General features: G+C 42.1%; 1 protein-coding gene across 9 annotated transcripts in view; it reads right to left on the bottom strand.

Moving 5' to 3' along the window:
• samd11 (sterile alpha motif domain containing 11) overlaps positions 1-21,826 on the bottom strand; it is a 235,482-nt gene extending 213,656 nt beyond the window's left edge. For 5 of the 9 annotated variants that reach the window (XM_078557849.1, XM_078557851.1, XM_078557850.1 and 2 more), the window contains exons 1-2: positions 21,017-21,826; positions 18,979-19,070 (exon numbers count right to left, since the gene is read on the bottom strand). In XM_078557849.1, coding sequence (XP_078413975.1) covers positions 18,979-19,070; positions 21,017-21,659 — 735 coding nt within the window. In that variant the 5' untranslated portion in view covers positions 21,660-21,826. Of the gene's footprint in view, positions 1-18,978; positions 19,071-19,236; positions 19,357-19,403; positions 19,499-19,547; positions 19,775-20,183; positions 20,252-21,016 lie in introns of those variants that run through there. The other 4 variants (XM_078557855.1, XM_078557856.1, XM_078557857.1 and 1 more) reach the window with 4 other exon arrangements.
• Positions 21,827-24,192: the final 2,366 nt, after the last annotated feature.

Genomic DNA, 24,192 nt, shown 5'->3' with positions numbered 1-24,192 from the left:
TATTACTGGATGTTTTATAGATTAAGAATCTATAGGAACTGTTCCCTGCAAAAGGGCATTTATTTGTGGTCTGCTAAGTAGAAATCTTTTGAGAAATGTTATAACACCAAATTTAACTGTGTAAATGTAATCTTGCGTGTTTAATGTACTGGATATTACATTTAATTTTTAAAATCTGGATTTTGTTGGTCATCTGGTAATCACTGAGTTGCAGCATTTGACTCTGAATCCTGATCAAACTGATATTTGTATTTTAAGAACTTCTAGGTAGGGAGAGGAGGGGAGGACAGGGGTTATAGGAAGATTTTTGACTGGGTTACATAGGAAATGGAAAAAGTCTTGCATTTGTATAGCATCTTTCATGACTTCAGGAAGGCCCAAAGCCCTCTCAATCCAAAGTACTTTCTGAAGTGTAGTACTGTTGCATTGTAGGAGCCAATATGTGCACAGCAGCAATGTGATAATGACTAGATAGTCTGTTCCTATGGTGTTGACAGAGGGATAAATATTGTCCAGGATATTGAGGATAACTCCCCTGCTCTTCGTCGAAATAACGCCGTGGGTTCTTCTACATCCCTCTGATTGGGCAGAGGGAGCTGTGGTTTACAGTCTCACCCAATGGGAGTGAAAAAATAACACCAAGGTCTCCTCCATCAGTGGTTCAGTGACTGTTATTGAGGAAGCCCATGTGTTATGTGGCAAGGTAAATGGAAAACAATATAATGCAAAATTATGCACAAGGCAAAAGTGAAGAGATTTATCCATATATTATTTTTTATCCCTTCTTAACAAAGAGGCTGATAATGTTTTATGCTGAATCTCCTTTTGAATTACATTTGCACTTAAAGCTTCTTATTACGTGTTTGGTTATTAAATGTTAGTTTGCAGAAGTAAAATTGGATGTAGATTTTTCTCCCTTCCTCTCCTCTCCTGAAAAGACTGACAAACTGTCCCATGGGGGATGGCTCCATAGACACCAGGAGTTCTCTACTATTTTGTCTCTTTGCAGAGCTAGACAGCATCAGTGGATTGGCTATGGGGAGGAACATCACAGCTAAACACAACCTCCTCGAATGTCTGCTCCCAGTGAGAGCCACTGGGTATCAATCCAGAGCAGAAACCAATTGTATTCCACCCCCCGCCCACCCCGCCCCCATCACCACTTGCCAGCAGAGACCAACAGGCAGCGCTCTTGTTGTTGTGGCTTAAACCAGCTAACTCAGCACGGGCTTGACTAAGCTCTTAAGAGCCTTCCTCCCTCTGTGTAACTCAGTGCTTCACCACCTGGTAAATTCACCCACAGGGGAAACAGGTGTAGCCTGAAAAGAATAATAAATAAGTCATGATTTAAATAGGTATGTATGTTTGTTAACAGGTGCATATTGTTGAGCTGAGAGGCTAACACCAGCAGTTAAAAGGTTAAATGGATTTGCTTCAATGGACGGTACTTAAATACGTCTTTTTTTCCCTTTTATTTTCTGTCTCCTGTCATCATTTATCTGATCTATACCAGTGGTCCAGCGGGCATCAACATAGCCTGCTCTGAGTGACGCCCCAATTGTTGAAGAACAGGATGACAATTTTGCCTGCTCCCTGCTGGGAGATGCCTCTCTTTTTATTTGAAGCCTCCTTACTCAACACATTTCAAATTGAGCAGAACCGTATTCAAGTTCGTATCCATTTCCACTTTAGGCTACTGCAGGTTAACCAATTTTAAGAAACGCACTTTCGCATTTTATAGAAACCATAAATGTCTAAGTTAAAGCCTGACAAAATAACTGAACAATTTGACATGAATAAACAAGGTATCGGGTAAATTTTCCTCAGACATGTTGTACCAGTTAATGTTAAAAGATTGTTTAACAATGTGTAGCACAGTGCAAAGGGCTGCATTCATTGAATCCATTTATTCTCCACTTACCATTATTAATTCAGACAATCTAATAGGAAAAATCACATGGCATCCTTGACCATTCAAAAGATTTTCATCCTTTGCAATATGCCATTTCCCCATTGTGCCTTTGTAGAACACAGGAGGGCACTTTGGAAAGACTGAAAGCTGATGCAAGGTCAAGCTACGGGATCCCGCATGTGTCCACCAGCTACAGCGAGATTTTCTGTGGCTCTCCTCAATAGCAAAGAGAACGTGAACATAATTTAGATCTATAGCTTCAGAAATATACTTGCTGAAAGATCACGACGTTAGCATTATCTTGAACTTCCTTCTGCTCGAGGACCTTGTTCAGTTTCCTGAGACCTGCAATGTGGGGATGATAAAACAGCAGCAATAAAACCTGCTCTACCTTCCGGTATTACTATAAGATATGCCCCCATGAGTTCACCTCATTATGAAACATCCACTTTTCCAAAATGAATACTTCAGCACAGGCCTTAGGGCGACTGTTCTAAAGCATCTGTCGAAAAAAAACATTCCCCTGGATTTATGCAAAAATAAAGTGGTTTGGGTACCATCTTCAGGTTATTTTCAAGCTGAGAATGGAAGCACGATGTCTCAGGCTCACACTTACTTTCTAAAACTTTCTACTGCCTGAAAATAACAACAACTTGTCTTTATATAGCACTTTTAACGTGAAAAAAACATCCCAAGGCATTTCACAGGAGCACTATAAAGCAAAATTTGACAGTGAGTGCGTAAGGCAATATTAGGGCAGCTAACCAAAAGCTTGGTCAAAGATTTTAGGGAGCTTCTTAAAGGAGGAGAGAGAGCTAGAGAGGTGGAGAAGGTTAGGGAGGGAATTCGAGGTTGTGGCCCAGCCAGCTGAAGGCTCAGTGAATCGTGTATAACTTGTGCTGACGTCTGTAACGTCTCCAAAATGCGGGATACTCAGCTGCAAAATCTGCAGTAGTGGGGGACTGCATCCGCGCTCTCCCCTGATTACAAATTATAAAATAGAATTTAGCCATCCATGTCTGCTTCTGCAGCATTTGTACTGCGTAATCTCTCCTCAATATGCCTTACTCAACCATACACTTTACTACCATCAACTCAGTGAAACACAACCCAGTGTTCCAGACTGGCACATTCCAAGGTCCACGTGCTGAGGAACCCACTAAAGCTTGGGACAGCTTCTGCAAAGATACAATGGGCAAAGGCCACTGTCTAAGCCCTTTCAGCCATTGTGGCCCAGGGGCTGGAAATTGTGTCAAAGCCCTCGAGCTGTATGTTCGACATTTAATGAGTATGGTAAATATGAACTGTAATTGTGAATGGAGTGAGTAACATACAGTATTGGAAGAAACGGATTTAGTTTGTACCTTATGTAATGACCAGTCATGTAATGTACCAAATTTTATGAATAAAGTATACTTTTGGAACCAGAAAAAAAAATAATGCATAAACAAGGCCCTCCTGCCCTGAGAAGTTGGAAACTATGTAAAACCCTCAGGCTTTATGTGACGTAGAATGAATATTGTAAATATAAGCTGTAATTGTAAGTTTAATAAGTATGGTGAGGCATCTCAGGGTTTATTGAAAGAATCTGATCTTAATTACACTTTACATGACAGTTCAAAGTTGATTTCACATAATGTACTTTCATAAATTTTATGAATAAATTATTTTTTAGAAAAAAATAAGTGCATAAGTATCAACTGCATCTGGAGGACCATCAACTCGGTGAAAGACGCTCCTTGTTCTGCCCGAAACTTGTTGGTCTTCCAGTGCAAGGAGCTGTCCATGACTGATTTTCCAAGGCCCAGGGCTATGTGCTGAGGGATGCACTAAAGCTTGAGGTAACTGCTACAGAGGCATAATGGGGAAAGACCAGGGTCTAAGACCCATTCACCCCTAGTATATCAAGGGCTGGAACCCACATAAAACCTCTCTGGCTATATACAGAGAATGTATGATATGAAATATAAATGTACATTGTAAATATAAACTGCAACAGCAAGTGTAGTGGGGCACCTCATGTACTTATTAAAATAAACCAATCTGTATTGCACTTTATACAGTGTCTGATTTGAATGTGATGTACCTTTATAAGCTTTATGAATAAAGTTTGTTTTTGGAAAGTAAAGAGTAGTGCGGATGGCGGTAGTGGTGGTAGAGAGATATTGGAAGTCACCTTGCACTAAATGCAGGTTACCAATCACCACTGTTGAGAGTCCCAACCGTTGAAGTTGATTATTTGAAAAAAAAAAGTAGTAATCAATGGATTAATTTGTCCTAAGGGTAAGAGTAATACAAAGCCTATTCCTGAAACATTCTTTTACTGAATGATCTCCTCATGACAAGCAACGTCATAGTGTCTACAATCATTACATTGCAGTGACTGCTTCAAATTTAATTATTGTATAAGAATTTTGCTGTTTTTTTGTGGATTTCAATTCCTTCCATTTTTTAATGAAAACCACAAATTAGTGAGCATGGGTGTGGTGCTAAACTTTTGGAACAATATTCTTTTGCAATGATTCAAATGACTGATACATTTAAGATGGTGTGTCCAGGAATCTTATCAAAGTTATCAGCCTACCCATTACTAGACTGGCCACCGCCTCCAAAGGTAACAGATCAGAAATCTCTGCATATCATGTCATGTGTGTTTAGAGTTGAGGGACCTTGGGTCACTTCAAATCTAACCACTGGTAAATCCCTGCCAGAAATGGTGCTTCCAAGGAATGGCTAAGATGTGCAGTCTTATAAACTCTATTGTTTTCAACTTTACATCAAGCATAAATGCAGTGCTGGTATCAATGGTTGTCCACACATTACTGGAGCTCCATCTGCTCCCATCAATTTTGCCTCTGCTTCAAGCGTGATTCTTCAGAGCTGTCCTCCTTAAATCAAGGAGCTGGCCAGAATGGAGGTCCATTGGCCTTGCGGTGTGAATCTAACCAAGATGGGCCCTGATAAATATATCTTCGTAGATAAGGCAGTGTTCACTGAGTGCTCTCCAAATGCACTGAGCCTGGTCCCAATTTATTGAACTCTGTATGGGAAAATGGCTTTTGACGACAAAGGAAGCCATTAGTTCATCAAAATCTGTTCTGTTTTAACATTCCCCCCCGAACATTTTGGCAGAACAGACTCGCTTTGACGTCATGGCCAATTGAAAGACAACTTAGGCATCAATTGTGCTCAGTGGTCAATCAGAAAGGCCATCATGCACTTGACATGCATCCTGAAGCCAAGAGTTGATTCACCTTAAATTTTGAGAAGGTATCAAGTCACAACTCACTCAGTTAATAACTGGGCAGCCTTAAACTGAGAAAGGACACAAGATTTTTCTACTTTTTTTTCCATCCAAAGTAACATTGTGAACAAGACTGATGACTGAAGAAATAATTTAACAAAGGTCATATCGGGAGCTCCATGGAGAAGAAGAAACGAGTCACACTGTGCAGAAGAAAGTATCCTTTACAACTTGCCCTGTTAAGATTGCTTGATCTACCCATTATACGTAGAGAATAAGAAATGAAGGAGAAAATCACTTATGCAGAAAGTGATACCAACGTGGAACTACAATCAAATGGAATGGAGCAATAAAATCCAGACTGACAAACCAACATTCAAAATTATAGCCTTTAGGAATACTCCATCACAATCACAAAGGACATTCCTCTTTATTTTAATTTCAAAGATGTTGGAAATACACGTATTTACACAGTTCTCCCAACTTGATGATTCTCACAACCTCATGTTTAGCTTAAACCTCGAAAGTGATCATTTCAACAACAATTTGCATTTATATAGCAGTATCAACAGAGTAAAAGATCCCAAGTTGTCTCACAGGAGCATTATCAAACAAAATTTGACACCGAAACACAAAAGATATTTGGACAGGTGGTCAAATGCTTGGTCTAAAAAGGTAGGTTTAAATGTACATCTTAAGGGAGACCATAAGAAGAGATGCAGAGAGAGTGATCCAGTAATATGTTGTTTGGTGACTGTCCCAGCAACACATGTCAAACATTTTCACCAAACAATACAAGTTTGATTTATTATTTTACTTCTGAAACTATGTACCTCTTCTCCTTAATAGCGGGTTCCCACTTGTAGGGTATTCACAATGACACTTGTTCAACACAATCATATTTGGGGGTCTTTTGAAAACCAAACAAAGAAGAAATAAATTGCTTTTATATGGCTACTTGCATTATTTTACAGTGCCCCAAAGTCCTTCAGAACCAATGAAATACATTTCCGTGCCATATTGCTGCAACGTTTGAAAATCGACAGCCAATTTGTTTACAAAACGATCCCATAACAGCCAGGAGATGCACAAATAATCAATCAATCAGTCAGGGATTCCTTGAAGGGGGCTAGAAAGAACTTGCATTCTTATAGCACTTTTCACAACCTCAGGAATGCCCCAAAGTACTTTACAGCCAACAAAGCAATTTTGAACTGTAATCACTGTTGTAATGCAAAGCCAATTTGCCCACAGCCAGGTCACAGAAACAAAGCGGTAACGATTAGATAATCCTTTTTGTAATAAAAACAGAAAATGCTGGAAAAGCTCAGCAGGTCTGGCAGCATCTGTGGAGAGAGGAATATCTCCACAGGGAAGATTTCCAGCATCCCGCAGTATTTTGCTTTTATCTTTTTTTTTGTAATGTTGGTTAGATGGGTGAGTAATGGCCAAATTAAAAACATTATATAGGGAGAGAGGAATATTTGAGTGCTAGACTTGTGTTTTTTTAAAATCCAGTTTAACCTTGCAAGATATTGCTATTTTCAATTTCTCTGATATCTTTCCTGGTGAAAGTTTTATTTATGGAGCATAGGAATCTTTGATTTTTGGATGGGACCTATCTATCGTTAACGGATGTTGGCAGCAGTCTGCCAGACATGTTTGCTTTAACCACACTGAGTCAAAAGGTGGATGGACTCATCAACAGGTAATTTTCAGGAAAGACAGTTTCAGGGACAAATGATTGACTGCATGGCTGCAGAAGTGTGGAGAAGGAAAGGAGGTAGCAGAGAGAAGACAGCACTGAGCACAACCGATCATTGTACCTGGGCGCTGCTTTAATCAATGGAAAATGAACACATTATTCAGTAGCGAGACACATTTTAATTAGAAGGCATACGTCCACCAAACTGCTTTACAGTGGGTTAAAGATGGAGTATCAAATCTTTCTCTCTTGTCAGTTTTACGATTTAAATCTCGGCCAACTAAAGATCTGTCCCTACCACTTGCTTTAAAAGAAGGCACTATTGACAGAAAATCACTGGTTGGCTTCAAAAGGATAATGCAGCTTAAAACATTCAAGCTCATAAAAGTAATATTGACTGCAATGCCAGATTATAAATGTATCTTCGTTTATCTTCTCCAAGTGCTAGTCACCCCAAGGCTTCTAAGAGAAATATGGTTTGAAGGTTGCGAGCTGCAAAGAGTTAAACAATCGACTCCCATTACACATTAAGCATTCCCTCAATCGTTACCTCGTATTGACCATTCCTCCACGATCGTTACAACAAACGTTGCAGGGAGGTAGAATTTATTTGTCTAAGAGGTGAAACCTTGGGAACACACACATACACAAAGGAAGAGAAACAGCCAGCTATTGAAGTGGAAGAGACTGCCCAGCCTTGGGAACCAGGCAGCTAAAAGGTAAATTGAGAGTAGTCCCTTCCATACAAGAGCTGTTGACAAAAATGCCAATCAGGTGGCGAGATGGGGGATGGTCAAAACTTTTATCTGGGAGGTGGATAAAACCGCAGTGGTATCTGACGCCTAGCATCGCTATTCATTACCTTAGCCTGCACAGTGTAAACACTGCCCCCGCTCTGATGAAAAGTGCTTTAGTTTACCCTGGCAGGGGCGAGGGTTAATCCAAGCACAGCATTACTCGACTCCCACTGGGTCCTAGCGCCATTCAACTCCTCCTTTACCCCCAACACCCACCCCCACCCCCATCCCACACACCATAAATTTAATTACTGAAGAATGTGGCTGAAACTTTCCTGCTCATTTACTTAACAGCCCACCTCTATCAAAGTACACACCCCATGTCATTAATAAGCTTTTGATGAATTAATTAACATAGCTGGTTTTCTGTCAGCACTCTTTCAAAATAGGGTTACCTATGTTATTTTCTGCACAGCTGCCATGAATTGCTTTTCAACCTAAACTAGCCCGTAAAATAGCATATATGCATCAACAACAGCTTGCCAAGATTGCCATGTCAAACCATGATAGTTGGGGCAGAACCAGTAATCCAACTAATTTAAAGAACTATATTGCTTCTCAAGTTATAGTATTTTGCAAGGCTCTTTGACCAGAGTAACTGCTAAATGGGATCAGCATCTCTTTTAGTTTAGACCAGCTCCATTTTAAAATCAGTTTAATTATGGAATAGAAACATTCACTGGTGAAACACGTTCTTGATACTTGGTGTCCGTTTGGCTCAACTGGTGATACTCTCACCTTGGCAGGTCACAGGTTCAAGCTCCAGTCCAGAATCTGAACACAAATCTACACCAATACTCTAGCCCAATGCTGAGAAACTGCTTCCTAACTGCAAGTTAATTTTAAATTGAAAACATATTTTGGCAACCAGCATAACTTAACCAACAGCATTCCCAAATTAGGGATTGGGCTGGATTTTTAAATTTGTTTGTGAACCTTTTAAAATTGTGTAAATTTAAAACTTTATCTGATCATGGCTGACAGACTTTGGAAGGACAAGTGCTGAAATTAAAATGCAGTTTGGTAAAGTACTTCTCCAATTAAAGGTTTTTTTTGGTCAACGGTATCTATCACAGTGACTTCCTAAATTAAATCCTTTTAACCAATTTTGGATACCAACTCTAAAAAAAACTGCTTGGTTTATTTATTCAGCCCACTGCCTCAGGAGGGAATCATGGTACATTGTTTTGTTGAGACCTTTTGCTTTCTGCTTCATCTTTCCGATGGTTTAAGGCTTCAAGGTATTTTTTATCTATTGCCTATTATTTAGGAAGTTTTGTGAAAAACCTTCAAGTCCTTAACTGATATGGTAATGTACCTGCAAAAAGAAATTCACCTGCTTTGATTTAAAATGTCTCCAATATTTGAAGCACTAAGATTACTGCTTAAAGAAACATATATCATGCAGGGGTGTTTGATCATTGTTAAGTGAGACCTCACTCAACCAACAAAGGGACATTGTATCCTTCCTTTAATATTTATGCCATTTTAAAAATTAGACTTTGCAAAAGAAAACCCAACCTCCTCTTTGAAGTTTATATAAAATAATCCTCCCTTCCAGTGTGTGATGTGTGACCCAAGGTTTTTCTGGAACAAGAGGAGAACCTGTCTCTCAGAGTTGAACTGCTTTGAGTTATTGGGTTCCCCTCCCCCACTTCAAGGCAAATTGAGATCACACAGCAGAGTCTGCAGCCCCATACCTTTAAATTACCTGACAGAAATACCCTGTCTATCACATGGCACACACCATTTTCTGGATCATGTCCTCAGGGCCCTTAACATTGGCAACTGCTGAATATGCCCCAGTGCTTCATCAGTTCTCTACAGACACTGGGAATACCAAGCAGCATTTTGCAAGATTCCCACCACCCACCCCCCTCCTCTACCCACACTGACCCCATGCTAAATTATCCAGCTCGGTTTTCTAATCATTGAGATCAACTCACTCTTAATAAGCAGAGCTCATTAGTTCTGAAGCATGCTGGAGTGAGGATTGACAGCTTTTCTCTGCTCCCAAGCTCCGTCTCACGTTGCTAAGCAACACAGACTCCTGGAGACCAGAGTACCACTCTAACGCAGCATCCTTTCCTGATTACAGCACACCCAGGCTGATTGCTATAAATCACATTGGTAGCAGAACCTCTTAAGCTCAAAATCTATTTTAAAAGAAGCATTACATATTTCAGTGGGATTTTTTTTTTTTAAAAAGTCTCTCAAATGGCCAGAGAGGAAAGTTCCATCAGGCAAGGAAACTGTGGTTGTATAGTTGTAGAAATAGTTTGATGCCAACTTGCTTGAGTTAAATAGCCGTGAAAAGTGATCAAGTGACTTCCATCTGATTAAATTTATAACCGAGTATGATTTTTGGACAAGATAATTTTAGAAATGGCGTTGGCAAATTGTGGATTTTTTTATACATACAACAGTCCAATGGAACCCAGTAGGACAAATGCCCCTTTCAGCTTTGTTCTGAAACATTCACTCCAGTTAAACAATTGAATGGGTACAAAAGTTTTAATTTTATCATTAATGTTCACATGGCATTGCCACCGTCTTCAATTACAGGAGGGTCCAGAAGGAGTTCCCCGCCCCACCGCTGCCGACTGGATGTTGAACTATAAAAGTGATTGACATGAAACTGCAACAGCAGCTTGGGAGAAACTGCTTTTCCATTTCTGGTGGACGCATGTGTTCCAATTACTGCGCTTGCGAGGGCGTTTCCTCCTCCCTCTTACGTCTGTACAAATATATGAAGCAAAGCTTAACAGCTGGAACTCAGAGAGCCCATTATTTATAACCCGAAACGACGAGTAATTTCCGCCAACCTCCAGGTTTTTTTCCCTCCCCCCACCACCCTCTCCCACCAACATAACTCCAGCGGAGAGGAAACGCATTTCTCTGGGGAGTCCACTTGGTGCAATGTCAACATCACAGTCCACAGGGCAACGGTGCGTGGTTTTTAAAACTTATCCCCCCCCCCGCCTCCCCAAAAAAAAAACAACCGTCATGAAGCTTAAAAAGCTGCAACGTCCAATCTCTCAACACCACCAAAGACAATTCGAAGCCGGTGCAAAAATGAAAAGGCTAGTTTTATTTCCCCCCCAACATGAGTTACTGAAGCAACGAGTCGCTGTAATTAAATGCAAAATAAAAACTTGGGGAGTGACGGTTTGATTTTGTGCCCAACTTCAATGCATCACTGCAGTGAAAACAAACAGCCAGGAGTGTTTGAAAACAGCCTCGGATGGTACAAAATACACCTGGGGGGTGGGGGGAGGTTTGTTCCCCCCTCCATGTGGCTAGAAACCCTGTCACACACACAGTGTTTGCACGAATTGAGAATGGGGCTGTTTATTCACTGGTGTTTTTTTTCTTTAATGACTCCATCAGTTGACACTGCGTTAATGTAAAGCAGATCGCAGAATTCAGACCATTAGGGGAGGGAGGGTAACAAAAAAAATAATAAATTGGACAAGGAGCATAAGGGACATTTCCAAGTCTCTGAAACACAAGTCTTTGACAAAACAAAGCTCTTTTTCTTCCCATGCACTCAGGGTCTGGTCTGACTTATCTTCGTGTGTGTGTGTGAGAGAGAGTGTGTGAGTGAAGGAGAAGTTTACTGCCGATTTAGCGATAAGGAATGCGCCACACAGTTGACCAGCCGCCCCATGCAGACGGAGGCGCCCTGGAAAGCTCTGACCACTGGTTTCCTGTGCGGAGGAGCTGCAGCTCAGAGCTGCAAAAGAAGAAGAAAAAAAAAAATAGACGTCTCGCCTCTCGTCTCCCTGCAGTACCAGTAACCCGCAGCCACCAGGAAGGCTTAAAAGGGGCAATCGTTCACCAGCGTTGGGGTTTTTTTTTATTTCTTTGAACCGACGCAGGATTCCTCTTGCGGGATAGTTAAAAGACGCTGTGCCTGCCCCGCAACGGCATTTCCCCCTCCCACCCCCGCGATAAAACTCGTGGTGGGGCCCACCGACACTTATTATTACGGTCCGGCCTTGACAAAGAGTCTCCCCCTTCCCTTTGACTGCAAAACCACAGCCACCAAACACAGACTGTGACTGTGAAGCAGAGTTTCCATGTTGTGCCAAATAGGGAACATCTGGGGGTTTTTTTTTAAAAAAATGCATCATTTAAAGAGACAGAGCAAATTTTAATTGAAAATGTGGCTTCTGCTATACCCATAAACTTAACAGAAACCAATCTCCTTTCCCTCGCAGATGAATTGGATGCAATATGACATATGGACACTGTACTCAGAAATTATTTGTCAAGTTTATTAGAACATTATTTATTTGTAATGTTAATAGATTCGAAGTTGCAGATCAAAAGGAAAATTGACACAAAAAAAAAGAGTAACCCCGGAACAGAAACGATGAAGAGTGGGCCATTCAGCCCCTCGAGGCTGCTAACCCATTCATGGATAATAGTGATCTCAACTCCATTTACCTGCCTTAGCTCCATATCTCTTGATCCTTTTGCCTAATAAAAATCGATTGCTTTCATTATGAAAGCTCCAATTCCCCAGGACTTTTTTTTTGGGGGGGGGGTTGAGAATTCCAGACTCCAATTTGAGGGAATCTAGTTGTTAGTTAGGGCCTGAACACAATGATCTCTCAGTGCAGTATTTACCACATTTCAGAGAAGCTAGGACACTGTTCTGGGCATTGCCTGTGGTTTCCTGTGTTTTATATTATAATTAATCTTTAATTGTCCACCCTGTGGCATGTTACGCCATTCATAACCAGCATAAAGGTGCAGGTTTTGATTCATAGGAGACTCAGGCAATTTGCAGACATTTATTTTAGCTTGTAGTTCCCGTGGTAAGTGTTCAGGCTAAGCCTGCACCATAACAACTCTAACAAATGCATGAAGGCATTTCCAGTTAACATCACTAACTCTGTCCCTTAGCACGAACATCTCCTGTCAAGATTTTGATTTGAACATTGGTCATAATGATATTTGGTTCCATTTGATTGATTAGCCGGATAGCAACGGTGCAGAAAACAGGATTTTTACACCCGATTGAAGAGGTGGGGGCCCTCTTAGTTTTTCCAATAGGAGGCTTACTGAAACAAAAGGTTAAGTGCATAACCATCAAATTGGACAGAAATATTAAGTCACCCAAGTGCGTAGAAAATGATAATAGAAGATTTTGATCAATTTTTGAAATGTTGACTCTTTGCAAAAAGCATTTTTTTTTACAAAACAGGCGCCAATTATGCAAAAAAAGGGGACCAATTTGTAAATACATCACAGAGATAAACAACTTTATGGTATTATAGGATGTACATGTATGAAATGAGTCCATTCAACTTTTAAACTCCACAAAACTATCCACTACGGCTTAATTAGAGCATCCAAAGGCACCATCTACAGTTATTAGGCATCCTTTTTTGCTTTTGTTTTACTCTGAGGTAACACTATTTTCTCATTAACTTTGCTTATTGCTGCCACAAACCAGAATTTTATCATCTGATGGGACCCAGGATGGATAGAATGACAACTTGATTTGAGTCTGCTTACACAATACGCCATGTCCATGCATATCATGTAGGCATTGTGAATGTGCATATACACACATAAAACATTTCCATTTTTAACCTTATGTCTTAATTTGAAAACCTCATTGGCTGCCTGATGGGGCCCATCACTGGCCATGAGTATCAGAGAAACATTGGTTTACACATTATGGTGTCACCTCCTCACAAATGTAAATGAAGCTCAAAATGCAATACAATCCCAGCTTCGTTTTTTTTCAAATCTATATTTAAGATTTTTCATTGGTTCATTTTAAAACTATGTTTGTTCTCTAATTGGACTCATCAACACCTTTTAAGGTGTTTGAGCTGATGAATGCAATAACCCAATGATGGGAAATAAAACAATAATTCTCTCTAAACCTAATTGATTACTCATTTCCAGACATTGCACTGCTGGTAACTTTCGAGAATTTCCTGGTAACATCTTGGCTTGGCTAGCTGGGAAATTTTGGACACTTCAAGTGAGATGTGATAAACCGTTGACCTACAACAATTCAATATTTTGGCAATCACATTTTTGATTTGCCCAAGGCATTCATAGGAATGCCAGTAATAGCCTGATGAACATTAGTACTAAAGTAGTGCTTCATATTTGAGTGAGGCAAAATCTATAGAGGATATTGCCTGCCCAAACCACCTAGTATCCAATTGTACATGCTCTTCTGTAAAGTGTGTCACATCATTGAGACCAGCTGAATGGACTGTACTGGCCATCACTTTTTAAACATGAGATTGGCAAGTAAAATGATCAGTTCCAAAGATTATTAACAGATATGGCATTGACATTGACATGTTATATATCTGAATAATCTCCAATTAATAACAAAATTAAGCAGATTTTGAAAATTCACAACTTGTGCAAAATAAAAGGCCTTTGGATACAATTGCCTTTTTCTCCTCCTGTTTCCCCACCTCCAACAGTTGTGATAGAAAATCTATTAAATTGCAAACTTTTGACATTGATTTGACAAACTTTTGACAACGCTCCCTCCATCATAAGGTCCGAAGTGGGGATGGTCGCTGATGATTGCACAATGTTCAGCACCATTCGCGACTCCTCAGATACTGAAGGTGTCCGTGCCCATATGCAGCAAGAACTGGACAATATTCAGGCTTCAGCTGATAAGTGGCAAGTAACATTCATGCCACACAAGTGCCAGGCAACGACCATCTCCAACAAGAGAGAATCTAACCATTTTCCCTTGACATTCAATGGCACTACCATCACTGAGTCCCCCACTATCAACATCCTGGGGGTTACCATTGATCAGAAACTGAACTGGACCAGCCATAAAAATGCTGTGACTACAAGAGCATGTCAGAGGCTGGGAACTCTGCAGAGAGTAACTCACCTCCTGACTCCTCATAGCCTGTCCACCATCTACAAGACAAAAGTCAGGAGCATGATGGAATATTCTCCACTTGCCTGGACGAGTGCAGCTCCAACAACACTCAAAAAGCTCAACATCTTCCAGGACAAAGCAACCCGCTTTATTGGCAACCCATCCACCACCTTAAACATTCACTCTCTCCACCACTGGCACAGTAGCAGCAGTGTGTGCTATCTACAAGATGCACTGCAGCAACTCACCAAGGCTCCTTCAAAGCATCTTCCAAATCCACAACCTCTACCACCAAGAAGGACAAGGGCAGCTAATGGATGAGGGGAACACGACCACCTGCAAGTTCCTCTCCAAGTCACTCAATATCCTGACTTGGAAATATATCGCTGTTCCTTCACTGTCGCTAGGTCAAAATCCTCGAACTCCCTTCCCAACAGCACTGTGGGTGTACCTACACCACATGGACTGCAGCGGATCAAGAATGCAGCTCACCACCACCTTCTCAAGGTCAATTAGGGATGGACAATAAATGCTGGCCAAACCAGTATGCCCATACCCCATGAATGAATTTTTAAAAAATTGCCTCCCCAGATGGGCAATATGTCATCACAAAGCTTCAGAACATTGTTCAAGAGATTTTGTAAGTCACCATTAAAATGGCTGACAGAAATAGGACCTCACAGTTGTTCATCTATGGAAGATATGACACTTGTAGCCCATCAGGCCTTTGTATACATTAGAGATTGTCAGTGCAAGATTAAGGTCTGCCACAAACAATTGATATAGAGCAGTTTAGATTGTTTTATGGCACAATGTTGATATATTTGGGTGGAAAACAATAAAACTATCTACTGCATATTAAACCCAATAATAAACAGTGTAGACAGGTCTTTTCTCTCCTATATCAAGAGTTTAGGAATCCAGACCAGGAGAAAGAAAATTACAGTCAAGTTGAGTCCTGAAAATTTTCTGGACAATGGAACAAACATGACGATTGCATGGCCTTTACCTACCCATCCAGTCTTACCTTTTCATGTTCTATATTGTTGATTTACACCAACATTATTGGAGTTATTTTTGTTGGGCAAGAGTATCAAGGGACATAGAGCTAAGGTTGGAGTTGAGTAATGGACCAGCCATGATCTAACTGAATGGGGGAGCAGGCTTAAAGGGCTGACTGACCTACTCCTGCTCCTATGTCATAACTGTGCATCACAGCCATAAAGAAAATGTTATTGGAATAATCGTCACAGTGATTGCAATTAACAACATTCACTTTATATTTGAATGTTGACTGCAGATACTGGGATAAAAAAAAGTCATGTTCAACCTCACTGCCAGGACTTTCCTGCTAACTCCAGCCACTCTGTGGTCACAGTGCTAGACAAATCTGTACCTTTATTTACAGTTACAGTAAGACCTGTTGGCGCCACGGACAGAAAAAAGGCGATAGTTGAACAGGCAAAGGAAAAAGTGGAACACTGAAAAGAGGATAAATCAGAGAAAAGAAAAAAAGATAAGAGAAAGAAGGCCCTTAAGACAGAAGATGTGCCGTTTATAAAGTCATGACATTGGAGTGGCCCACTCCAGAGTACAAAGTTCAGTGTTCTTACAGACTATCAGAAAAGAATGTAGTTTTCAATTAGTTATGGTCACAGGATGCAAGCATAACACCCCCGAGGTAAAACTGGTCTGTGCAACATAAGGCTGCATTCTCAACATTAGAAACCACATGTTGTAGAATTATATTTGATGACAGTGCCTGGTAACAAGATTTAGCAGTGAGTGTGTCAACTAGGCTACATGTTAAGACTACCAAAAAACAAATCTTCAAAAACCAATCTCCACCAACTTCAAAATACTTTTAAAAATGCCAACTCAACTTTTTAAATTCATCTACTTTCTGCTGGGCACTAATAAACATTTAACAAAGGCCTTTCATAAACAAGGGATCTCAATTTTATGATTTTTGTTTTGTTTGTAATGTGGAGTTTCTTACCAAGGAAAGTCATGGGGTGGACCAATAGTGGAACTTCCATGTTAGTACCAAATGGCCCCAGTTTGACCATTACAGCGGTGATAAAATTGGAAACTCCAAAGTCCAAAAGTTAGTTGGGTTGAGCCACCACCAACCTTGGCCCAACCATCTTCAGCTGCTTCACCAATCACCTTCCTTCCATCATAAGGTCAGAAGTAGGGATGTTCACTGATGATTGCACAATGATAAGCATCATTTGCAACCATCGCCCCATGACGTTCAATGTCATTACCATCACTGAAACCCCACTATCAACACCCTGCAGATTACCACTGACCAGAAACTGAACTGGACTAGCCATATAAATACTGTGGCTGCAAGACCAGGTAAAAGGCTAGGAATCCTGCAACAAGTAACTCACCTCCTGACTCCCCAAAGCCTGTCCACCATCTACAAGGCACAAGTTTGATTGGTACCGCATCCACAAAAATTCACTCCCTCCACAACCCACACACAGTAGCAGCAGTTTGTACCATCTACAAGACGCACTGCAGGAATTCACCAAGGCTCCTTAGGCAGCACCTTCCAAACCCACAGCCACTACCATCTAAAAGGGCAAGGGCAGCAGATAGATGGGAAACACCACTACCTGGAAGTTTCCCTCCAAGCCACACACCATCCTACTTGGAAATACATCGCCGTTCCTTCACTGTCGCTGGTTCAAAATCCTGGAACTCCCTCCCTAACAGCAGTTCAAGAAGGCAGCTCACCACCACCTTCTCAAGGACAATTAGGGATGGGCAATAAATGGTGGCCCAGCCAGCGAAGCCCACATCCTGTGAATGAATAAAAAGAATCACCACCCCAAAACAGGAGACTGTCTTAATATCAAGATTATCGAGCGCGCACAGTTGGGTTTCCTGCAGTGCCTGCTGTGAGGTAATGATCCTGGAAGAACAATATTGTTTGGTTCTAATTGTGTGCTCATGTATTTTACATATCCCAGCAACAAAAAGGCATCCTCACTTCCACAAGAGTCATCTAATACCACATCTACACATTACCGTTCCACACTGTCCAACAGTTTAAAGAAAGAACAGACCCTTAGTAATCCATTTTTCCAGCTTACAAAATGGAAAAAGTTTTTCAATGTCATTTTCATTTGGAAAACTCATTAGGATGAGTGTTCTGTGGTCAAATTTAAATTGGGCAGGTGTTTCTAGCTTTTCCAGACTTGCAATCAGGAAACTGTCTCTTTAAACTTGACTATGTCCTTTACTAAAATGTTCCAACCACCAACGTTGGCCTCTGAAGTTCCACTTCTGCACAGCAACCAAGGTCTTGGCTGGAATGTGCTCTCCTCCCACTCTCCCGGCAGCATTATTATTTATCCAAATAAAAAAATCTAAACGCTGAATAGTGTACGGGCCTTAATAGAACCCACTTGAGATGTGCCATTATACATAACACAACATTATGCAGATGAAGTGCAGATCAAAACCCAACAAAATGTTAAACTGTGGGAGCTGGAGGTCATCACTGCAAAAACCATTGAACCACTTTAAGCAATAGATCAGAACCAGAATTTCAGAAATAGGCAGCTCACTGAATAAAGCATTGACTTGAATTTCCCTTTAACAATTCAGGTGCCAAATATGCGCACAACGTACGAAGAATAATTGATTTGAAATGATGGCCTATCCTCCCGTTTCAGTTAACTGGCATCAACGCAGCGACTTAATTGTTCTGATCAGTTAAAATCGGGCGTTTTTCCCGCAGGAACTAAAGCTCAGAAAACACGCCTGCCTTGTTAGTTTAATCCATCTAAACTCAAGCAGGCATTCAGTCTGAACTTCAACAAGAAGAGAGGGGGGGGGGGAAATACTTATGGTTTTGCCAAACTTTCCTTTCCCCCCACCCCCCCATCCTCTCAGGGGGTCGACCCTGGGACCTCGCCAACGACCTCAACACCCCCTCCTAGCCCGTGAAAAGTGAAAATGGAGCAATGTGACTGGCAGGCAGAACGTGACAGGTGGCGGAGAATTATTCATCATCCAAAATGGAAAAGTGAGTTATTCAGACTGTCAGTTTCCTGGGCGTTTTTTTTAAAAGGCAGCCTAAAGTTACAATCTCTGCAGACCTGCACTGGCATTGCAGAAATATTTCCCCCCTCTGCGCTTCTCGAATCGAGGCATCGCTGCTTATTTAATTAAAGCAACCCCATTGTCGGAGGTCAGTCCAAATTGATTCTAACTGCTAAAATATGTAGAATGGACGACTGCCCACGGTTGTTTTCGTTTTGCTGCTTGAGATTATCCTCTCAGTAATGTAGGCACTTCATTTGGGCCAGGCCTGGTTAAAATGGCATTTCTTATTATCCATAAAAAAGCGACGAAGAGACTTAAAATTCAGGAGGAGAGGGGGGGGGGGGGCGTTTAAAACAACAATCTTACCACTGGAGATGAAATTCGACACCCAGGGCAGTCACAGATTGGAGGATGTACCTGCAAGACTCCTTTTGACATAAGCGTCTTCAAACTTTTCCCTGCATTAAAAACAAAATGAATTATTGAAACAAAAAATATTTAAAAAATAACCCACCTTGAGATCGCGCCGCTGCGCAGTGTGTATATTGTGTGTGTATATTGTATGTGGTGTGTGTGTGTGTGTATGTGTGTGTCGTAACATGTGAAATGTATTTATTTGTTCACCTCTCTCAAACGTTCACGGTCCTCCTTAAATAGACGTTTAATTAGTTTCGAGCGAATCCCCAGAATCGCAGTAACACGATAGGACACCTTAAAAATACTTCCCTTCCGCTGCATTCATCTATCCCCCTCCCTCCTCCCCCACCACGAGCAGATAATTGCGGGTTTACATTAAAACGACGTAACTCTGTGGAGGTGCGACAATTTTTCTCTGTAACAATGGCGCTGGCACGAATGTTATTTGGAGAGAGCGCACTCTCTCTCTCTCTCTCACACACACACACACCCACACACAGGAGCAAAAAAATAACTACCCAGAGCCAAACAGTACCAGAAGCAGAGGCTCTGCCAGAGAGAGAGAGAGAGAGACTAGCACTATCAAGAGCCCCCAGCCTGCTGGACAGTCACAGCCAGACAGTGCAACAGACACTGAACATCGCCAGAAGCAGAGAGTCCCAGACACTTGCTCCACACTAAGCAAGAGCCACAGACTGACACCCCAGCCAAGAGAGCCACACAGACTGACACCGGGACTAACTAACGCCAGCAGAGGCGGGCAGCAAACTCGATCAGCGCTCGGCAGCACGTGTGGGAATCCCAATCCCAAAATGTCAATCCCACCAGGATCAAAACGCAAACCCTTGGCGCCAGCCAGCGGGGTTCTGTGCTAGCTGCTGTACGAACGGGCACCTGAGCGACATTCCACAGCGTTGCTTACCACCTTGGTGATTCCAGATCAGCCAGGACACACGACCCTCCTTTCTCTCTCTCTCTCTCTCTCTCCCCCAACCACCCCCCCCCCCTCCCAACTCAAAGAGAAACAGCAAATGCCAAACCCATATTTACCATGTTTGCAACTGATCGATTCACAGTATCACACTGGTTATTATGTGATAGGTACATAAACTAACACTCTGTCCAATCTGATTGCATTCTGTGCCCTGACTTACCACTTCCTGGCTCACTCAATCTTCAAATCATTCCTCACAGACACAGACACCCCCTCCTCCTCCTCCTCCTCCTCATCTGATCAATACACGTTGATCGATTCTACAAGCCAAAGCCAGATCATTGCATGTCACGGTTGGCCTTACCCACCTCCCGACTTTGCTTTAAACTTTGAAATTATTCGCAAGCAAACAGAAAATGTGTAGGTTCCCCCCTACCCCACCCCACACACACACCCCACCCTCCCTGCCTCCACCCCTCCTAAAAATGGATCTTTTTTAAAAAAAATTCAGTTACACCGCGAGCATCCTGTCAGAAGAGTGTGGGATACAGGGAGAGAGAGAGAGAGAGAGAGAGATTCTGGGGCAAAGTAACACTGCGGGCAGTAATCTCACTTCCTGGTTTCTCTCTCTCTCTCTCTCTCTCTCTTTCCCTTTCACAGACCCCACCGGCAAACAAACCGAACGACACAAAATAGCACAGCAGCATTCACTAGTATTTCACCGAGGGAAGACAACACGTCTATTACTGCGGCCACTTTAATTGTACTTCTTACCACTTTCTGGTCGTTTGTTGGGCTGAATGAGTTAATCAGCCGCAGGGCAACGGTGAAAAATTACTATCCATTTGTCCAAACGGGGTCCAACTTTTACGCATAGAACTTTCTCAAGCAAGGTATAAAATGTTGAGCTTCCCCCCCACCCCCCTCCCCTCCCCGGAGTGAACAATGATCACATTTTAATCTCTTGCCTCCATTGATAACTGCAATGATCTCTCTTATTTTGTACTCCTGTCTGTCTCTCTCTCTCTCTCTCTCTCTCTTTAATGCACTCACCTTTGTGCCTTATGCTCCTCTTCCAGTCTTTGGCTGTCTCCCTGCCGCTCACGAACTGGAATTCGTTAGGGGTCAGCCACTCTCCTCTGTACCGAATGGAGGGTCCCTTGCTGCCCTGGCACAGCTTGTGGATGTAGAGCAGGGCTTTGTTTTCGCCGCACTCCACCTCGATGCAGGGCTCCCCGTTGTCGAAGACGGGCTGGAAGTCGGGGATGGACGAGAAGCGCTCCAGCATCAGGTCCTCCGGGTGGCGCGACTCGCGGAGCCCCAGGAAGGTGCGCTGGTGCTGGGCGAAGAGGTGCTCAAAGGGCGGCTGGTGGGGGGTCACCCCCGGCAGGGTGGCCGCATTCAGAGGGGCCAGGTACTCGGGCAGACCGTCCAACAGACCCCGAATGACCATCTCCCCGTCGGCTCTCTCCTTCTTGATGGCTGGCATCCTCATGAGCAGCCCCTTATCTCTGGAGAACACGTCCGCGATAAGTTCTCTCTGTAGTTTCTCGTTCTTGAAGAAGCCGTTCAAATGCAGGAAAAGCCTCGACCTGTGATATCCCCAGCCCTCAACGAGGCACGGCTTGTCCGCACCCCTTGGGTCTAACACTCCGACCTCTCCCGCCTGTCTAATCTGCTTCTCTGTACCTGACATCTTGGGAAGGTATTCGCTGCCGTGTACATTATGTTGGTAAAATGCTTATTGATCCGTTATCGACCCACCTTCGCGCGTCGGAGCAGTTTCTACTGATACCCTTGGCTTATTTCCGGACGAGCACGAAACTGGCAGCGGTTTTAATTCGATTTAACCACACTGGGCGAGATAAAGTTTCCCCCCCCCCCACCTCTCCCCACCACCACACACACCACCAACCCCCCCACCCCCCCCCTCTCTCCCTCTCCCTCTCCCTCCTCTCTCCCTCTTTTTTTTTTCACAATGAACCTTAACAAGATCATCAACTCTATAAGCGATCACACTTGTACATCTCTGCCTCTCCACTCTTGATAAAACACACTTTTTTAAAAGTTGGATAATTTCCACCAAATGTAAAAGTTTTTTTTTAAAAAAAAACTCCCTTTTTAGATTTCTAAATAGACCCCGTATTTCTTAATTTAAAAAAAAAAGGAAGTTATTACTACTGGACTGCTTCATACATTTTATTTTAAACCTACATTTTTTTTTTCTGGAGTCACGCTTTAGTTCAGACATAGACGAAACATGATTTGCCCTCTCTATGCTACTGCTAACTTGGCCCATTTAAACATCACAATCTGTCAGTGCAAGGAGAAGGGGTTGCACAACGGACGACACAGTGACAATTTTCAGTCCAATTAATGATGGTATATTTCCTCCTCCACCTCATCCGAGGCTCTCTGCTTTTGACTGACATTTTCAACCAAATGAAATAACGATTGCTGCGCCTTCATTTCAAGAAATACTGCCTCCAAACTTAGGCTGATCGTTTGAACTCCAGGGCACTAGCTCATGGATATTTAGAAATATCGTTTAATTCAGGGTGCTGCCCAGGATATCACTACAAGGCTTGCTAATATCGTGAATTTTGAAGTCATGATAAAACATGTTGATTTTTTAAAAATATAATTGATTGCCTGCACTGGAGGCGAATTGTCGGATGATAGAGCACAGACTGAGACCATTGTGCCTGTGCCAGTTCTTTGGCAGAACTGTCAACCCCCATCCCCACCCTGCTCTTTTGCCCCATAGCCTTGTACCTTTCCCCCTTCATTACCTTTATCCAAACCCCCCCCCATTTGAATGTTCCTATTGAATCTGCTTCCACTGCCCTTTCAGGCAGCACATACCAGGCCATAATGACTAACTGCGCCAATAAAATGTTTCTCATATCACCCCTGGTTCTTTTGCCAAACACCTTAAAATCTTGTCCTTGGGTTACGGTACCTCATTTCTGCCTTCACCATCAAACACAGGAGTCACTCAAAATTGAATTCAAAATTGAGTGGCTGGGTGACAATCATTTTTGGCCATCCCTCACAGGATAATCCATTGTCACAAAGGGCATCATCTCTCAGGCTCTCCCCAGTGCAGTTAAACATCTACCTGTGGTCGTCAGGTTGAAGTGACATTCAGCTGAAATGCGAAGGTAAGTGACATGCCATGCCATTCCAAAGCCAATGGGCACCTAGGATTCTGTTTCAATTAGTTTCTAAACCAATTTCAACGCAATTCAAAATGGAGCATCGCACTTGTGCTGTAAATGCAATAAGGTCCCTTTCATCACCCCATCTCACCTCGTGATAGTGAATAGTTGAGTTCTATAGGCAAATTCAATTTCCAGTCTCTGAATCAGATGCTCTTGGCCTGGTTTGGGCCAGGGAAATTCAGCCAGGTTTTCCACTCCCATTGCCTTCTGTTGAAACTGCGCATGTGAATTCATCTTGAAGTTCAGCTGTGATACATCCTGCAGTTCACTAGCCTGCTAATGCTCACTATCCAGGCACATGTAAATAATGCTACTTGGGGAAGATATTGGAGGCTGCTGGGTGCATACGGAACCACTAAAGAGTTAATGCTTTAGGTGAGCAGAGAAAATTGGAAACAAACAAAAATCAGAATATTCAGTAACAAGTTATGGAACACAGAATTTATGAGGTTGTGAAGAATGCCTATGTATGTCTTAAGTGCCACATTATTCACTGTCTCTCCCTGTGGTATCCATCTTGTGTTAAATGTCTTATTTGAGTATTTGGTTTACGCCAAACATGGCTCTATTGTCTTCTCTCTATCTCTCTCTCCCCACCTCCTGTAATAACATACAGATTCCCTATCTGAGAAAAGAACTTACTAATCCACCAAAGTGGTATGGCAATACTTCTCTTATATCCCAAATGTGAAATTAAATCTAATATGGAATTTAATTTATTTTACTTTTTTTTTTGGTGAATACTTTGTGTTCACCAAGTGCTGAGGAAAGGGAGAGACTTTCAGTTGTGATAACCCATGTTATCACTGAGCATTCCAAAGTCAGATGTAGAGATAAAGCTTTTTTGCATTGTCCCATCACATACAGCTCCTTTGAAAAATCTTCTTTAACAACTAGCCATTTTCACAACCCTTTAGCACTAACGATTGCAATCATTTGGCGTTTGGTGCAGTGGATTTGCAGCCGCTAGGAATTGGATTTACCTCAAACCCATTTCACAAAGGA

Source organism: Cetorhinus maximus, chromosome 15 (assembly GCF_964194155.1).
Source record: "Cetorhinus maximus chromosome 15, sCetMax3.hap1.1, whole genome shotgun sequence".
In the NCBI taxonomy this organism is placed as follows: Eukaryota; Metazoa; Chordata; class Chondrichthyes; order Lamniformes; family Cetorhinidae; genus Cetorhinus; species Cetorhinus maximus.
Note: the sequence above shows the minus strand (reverse complement) of the source record. Positions and strands in the feature narration are given on the sequence as shown.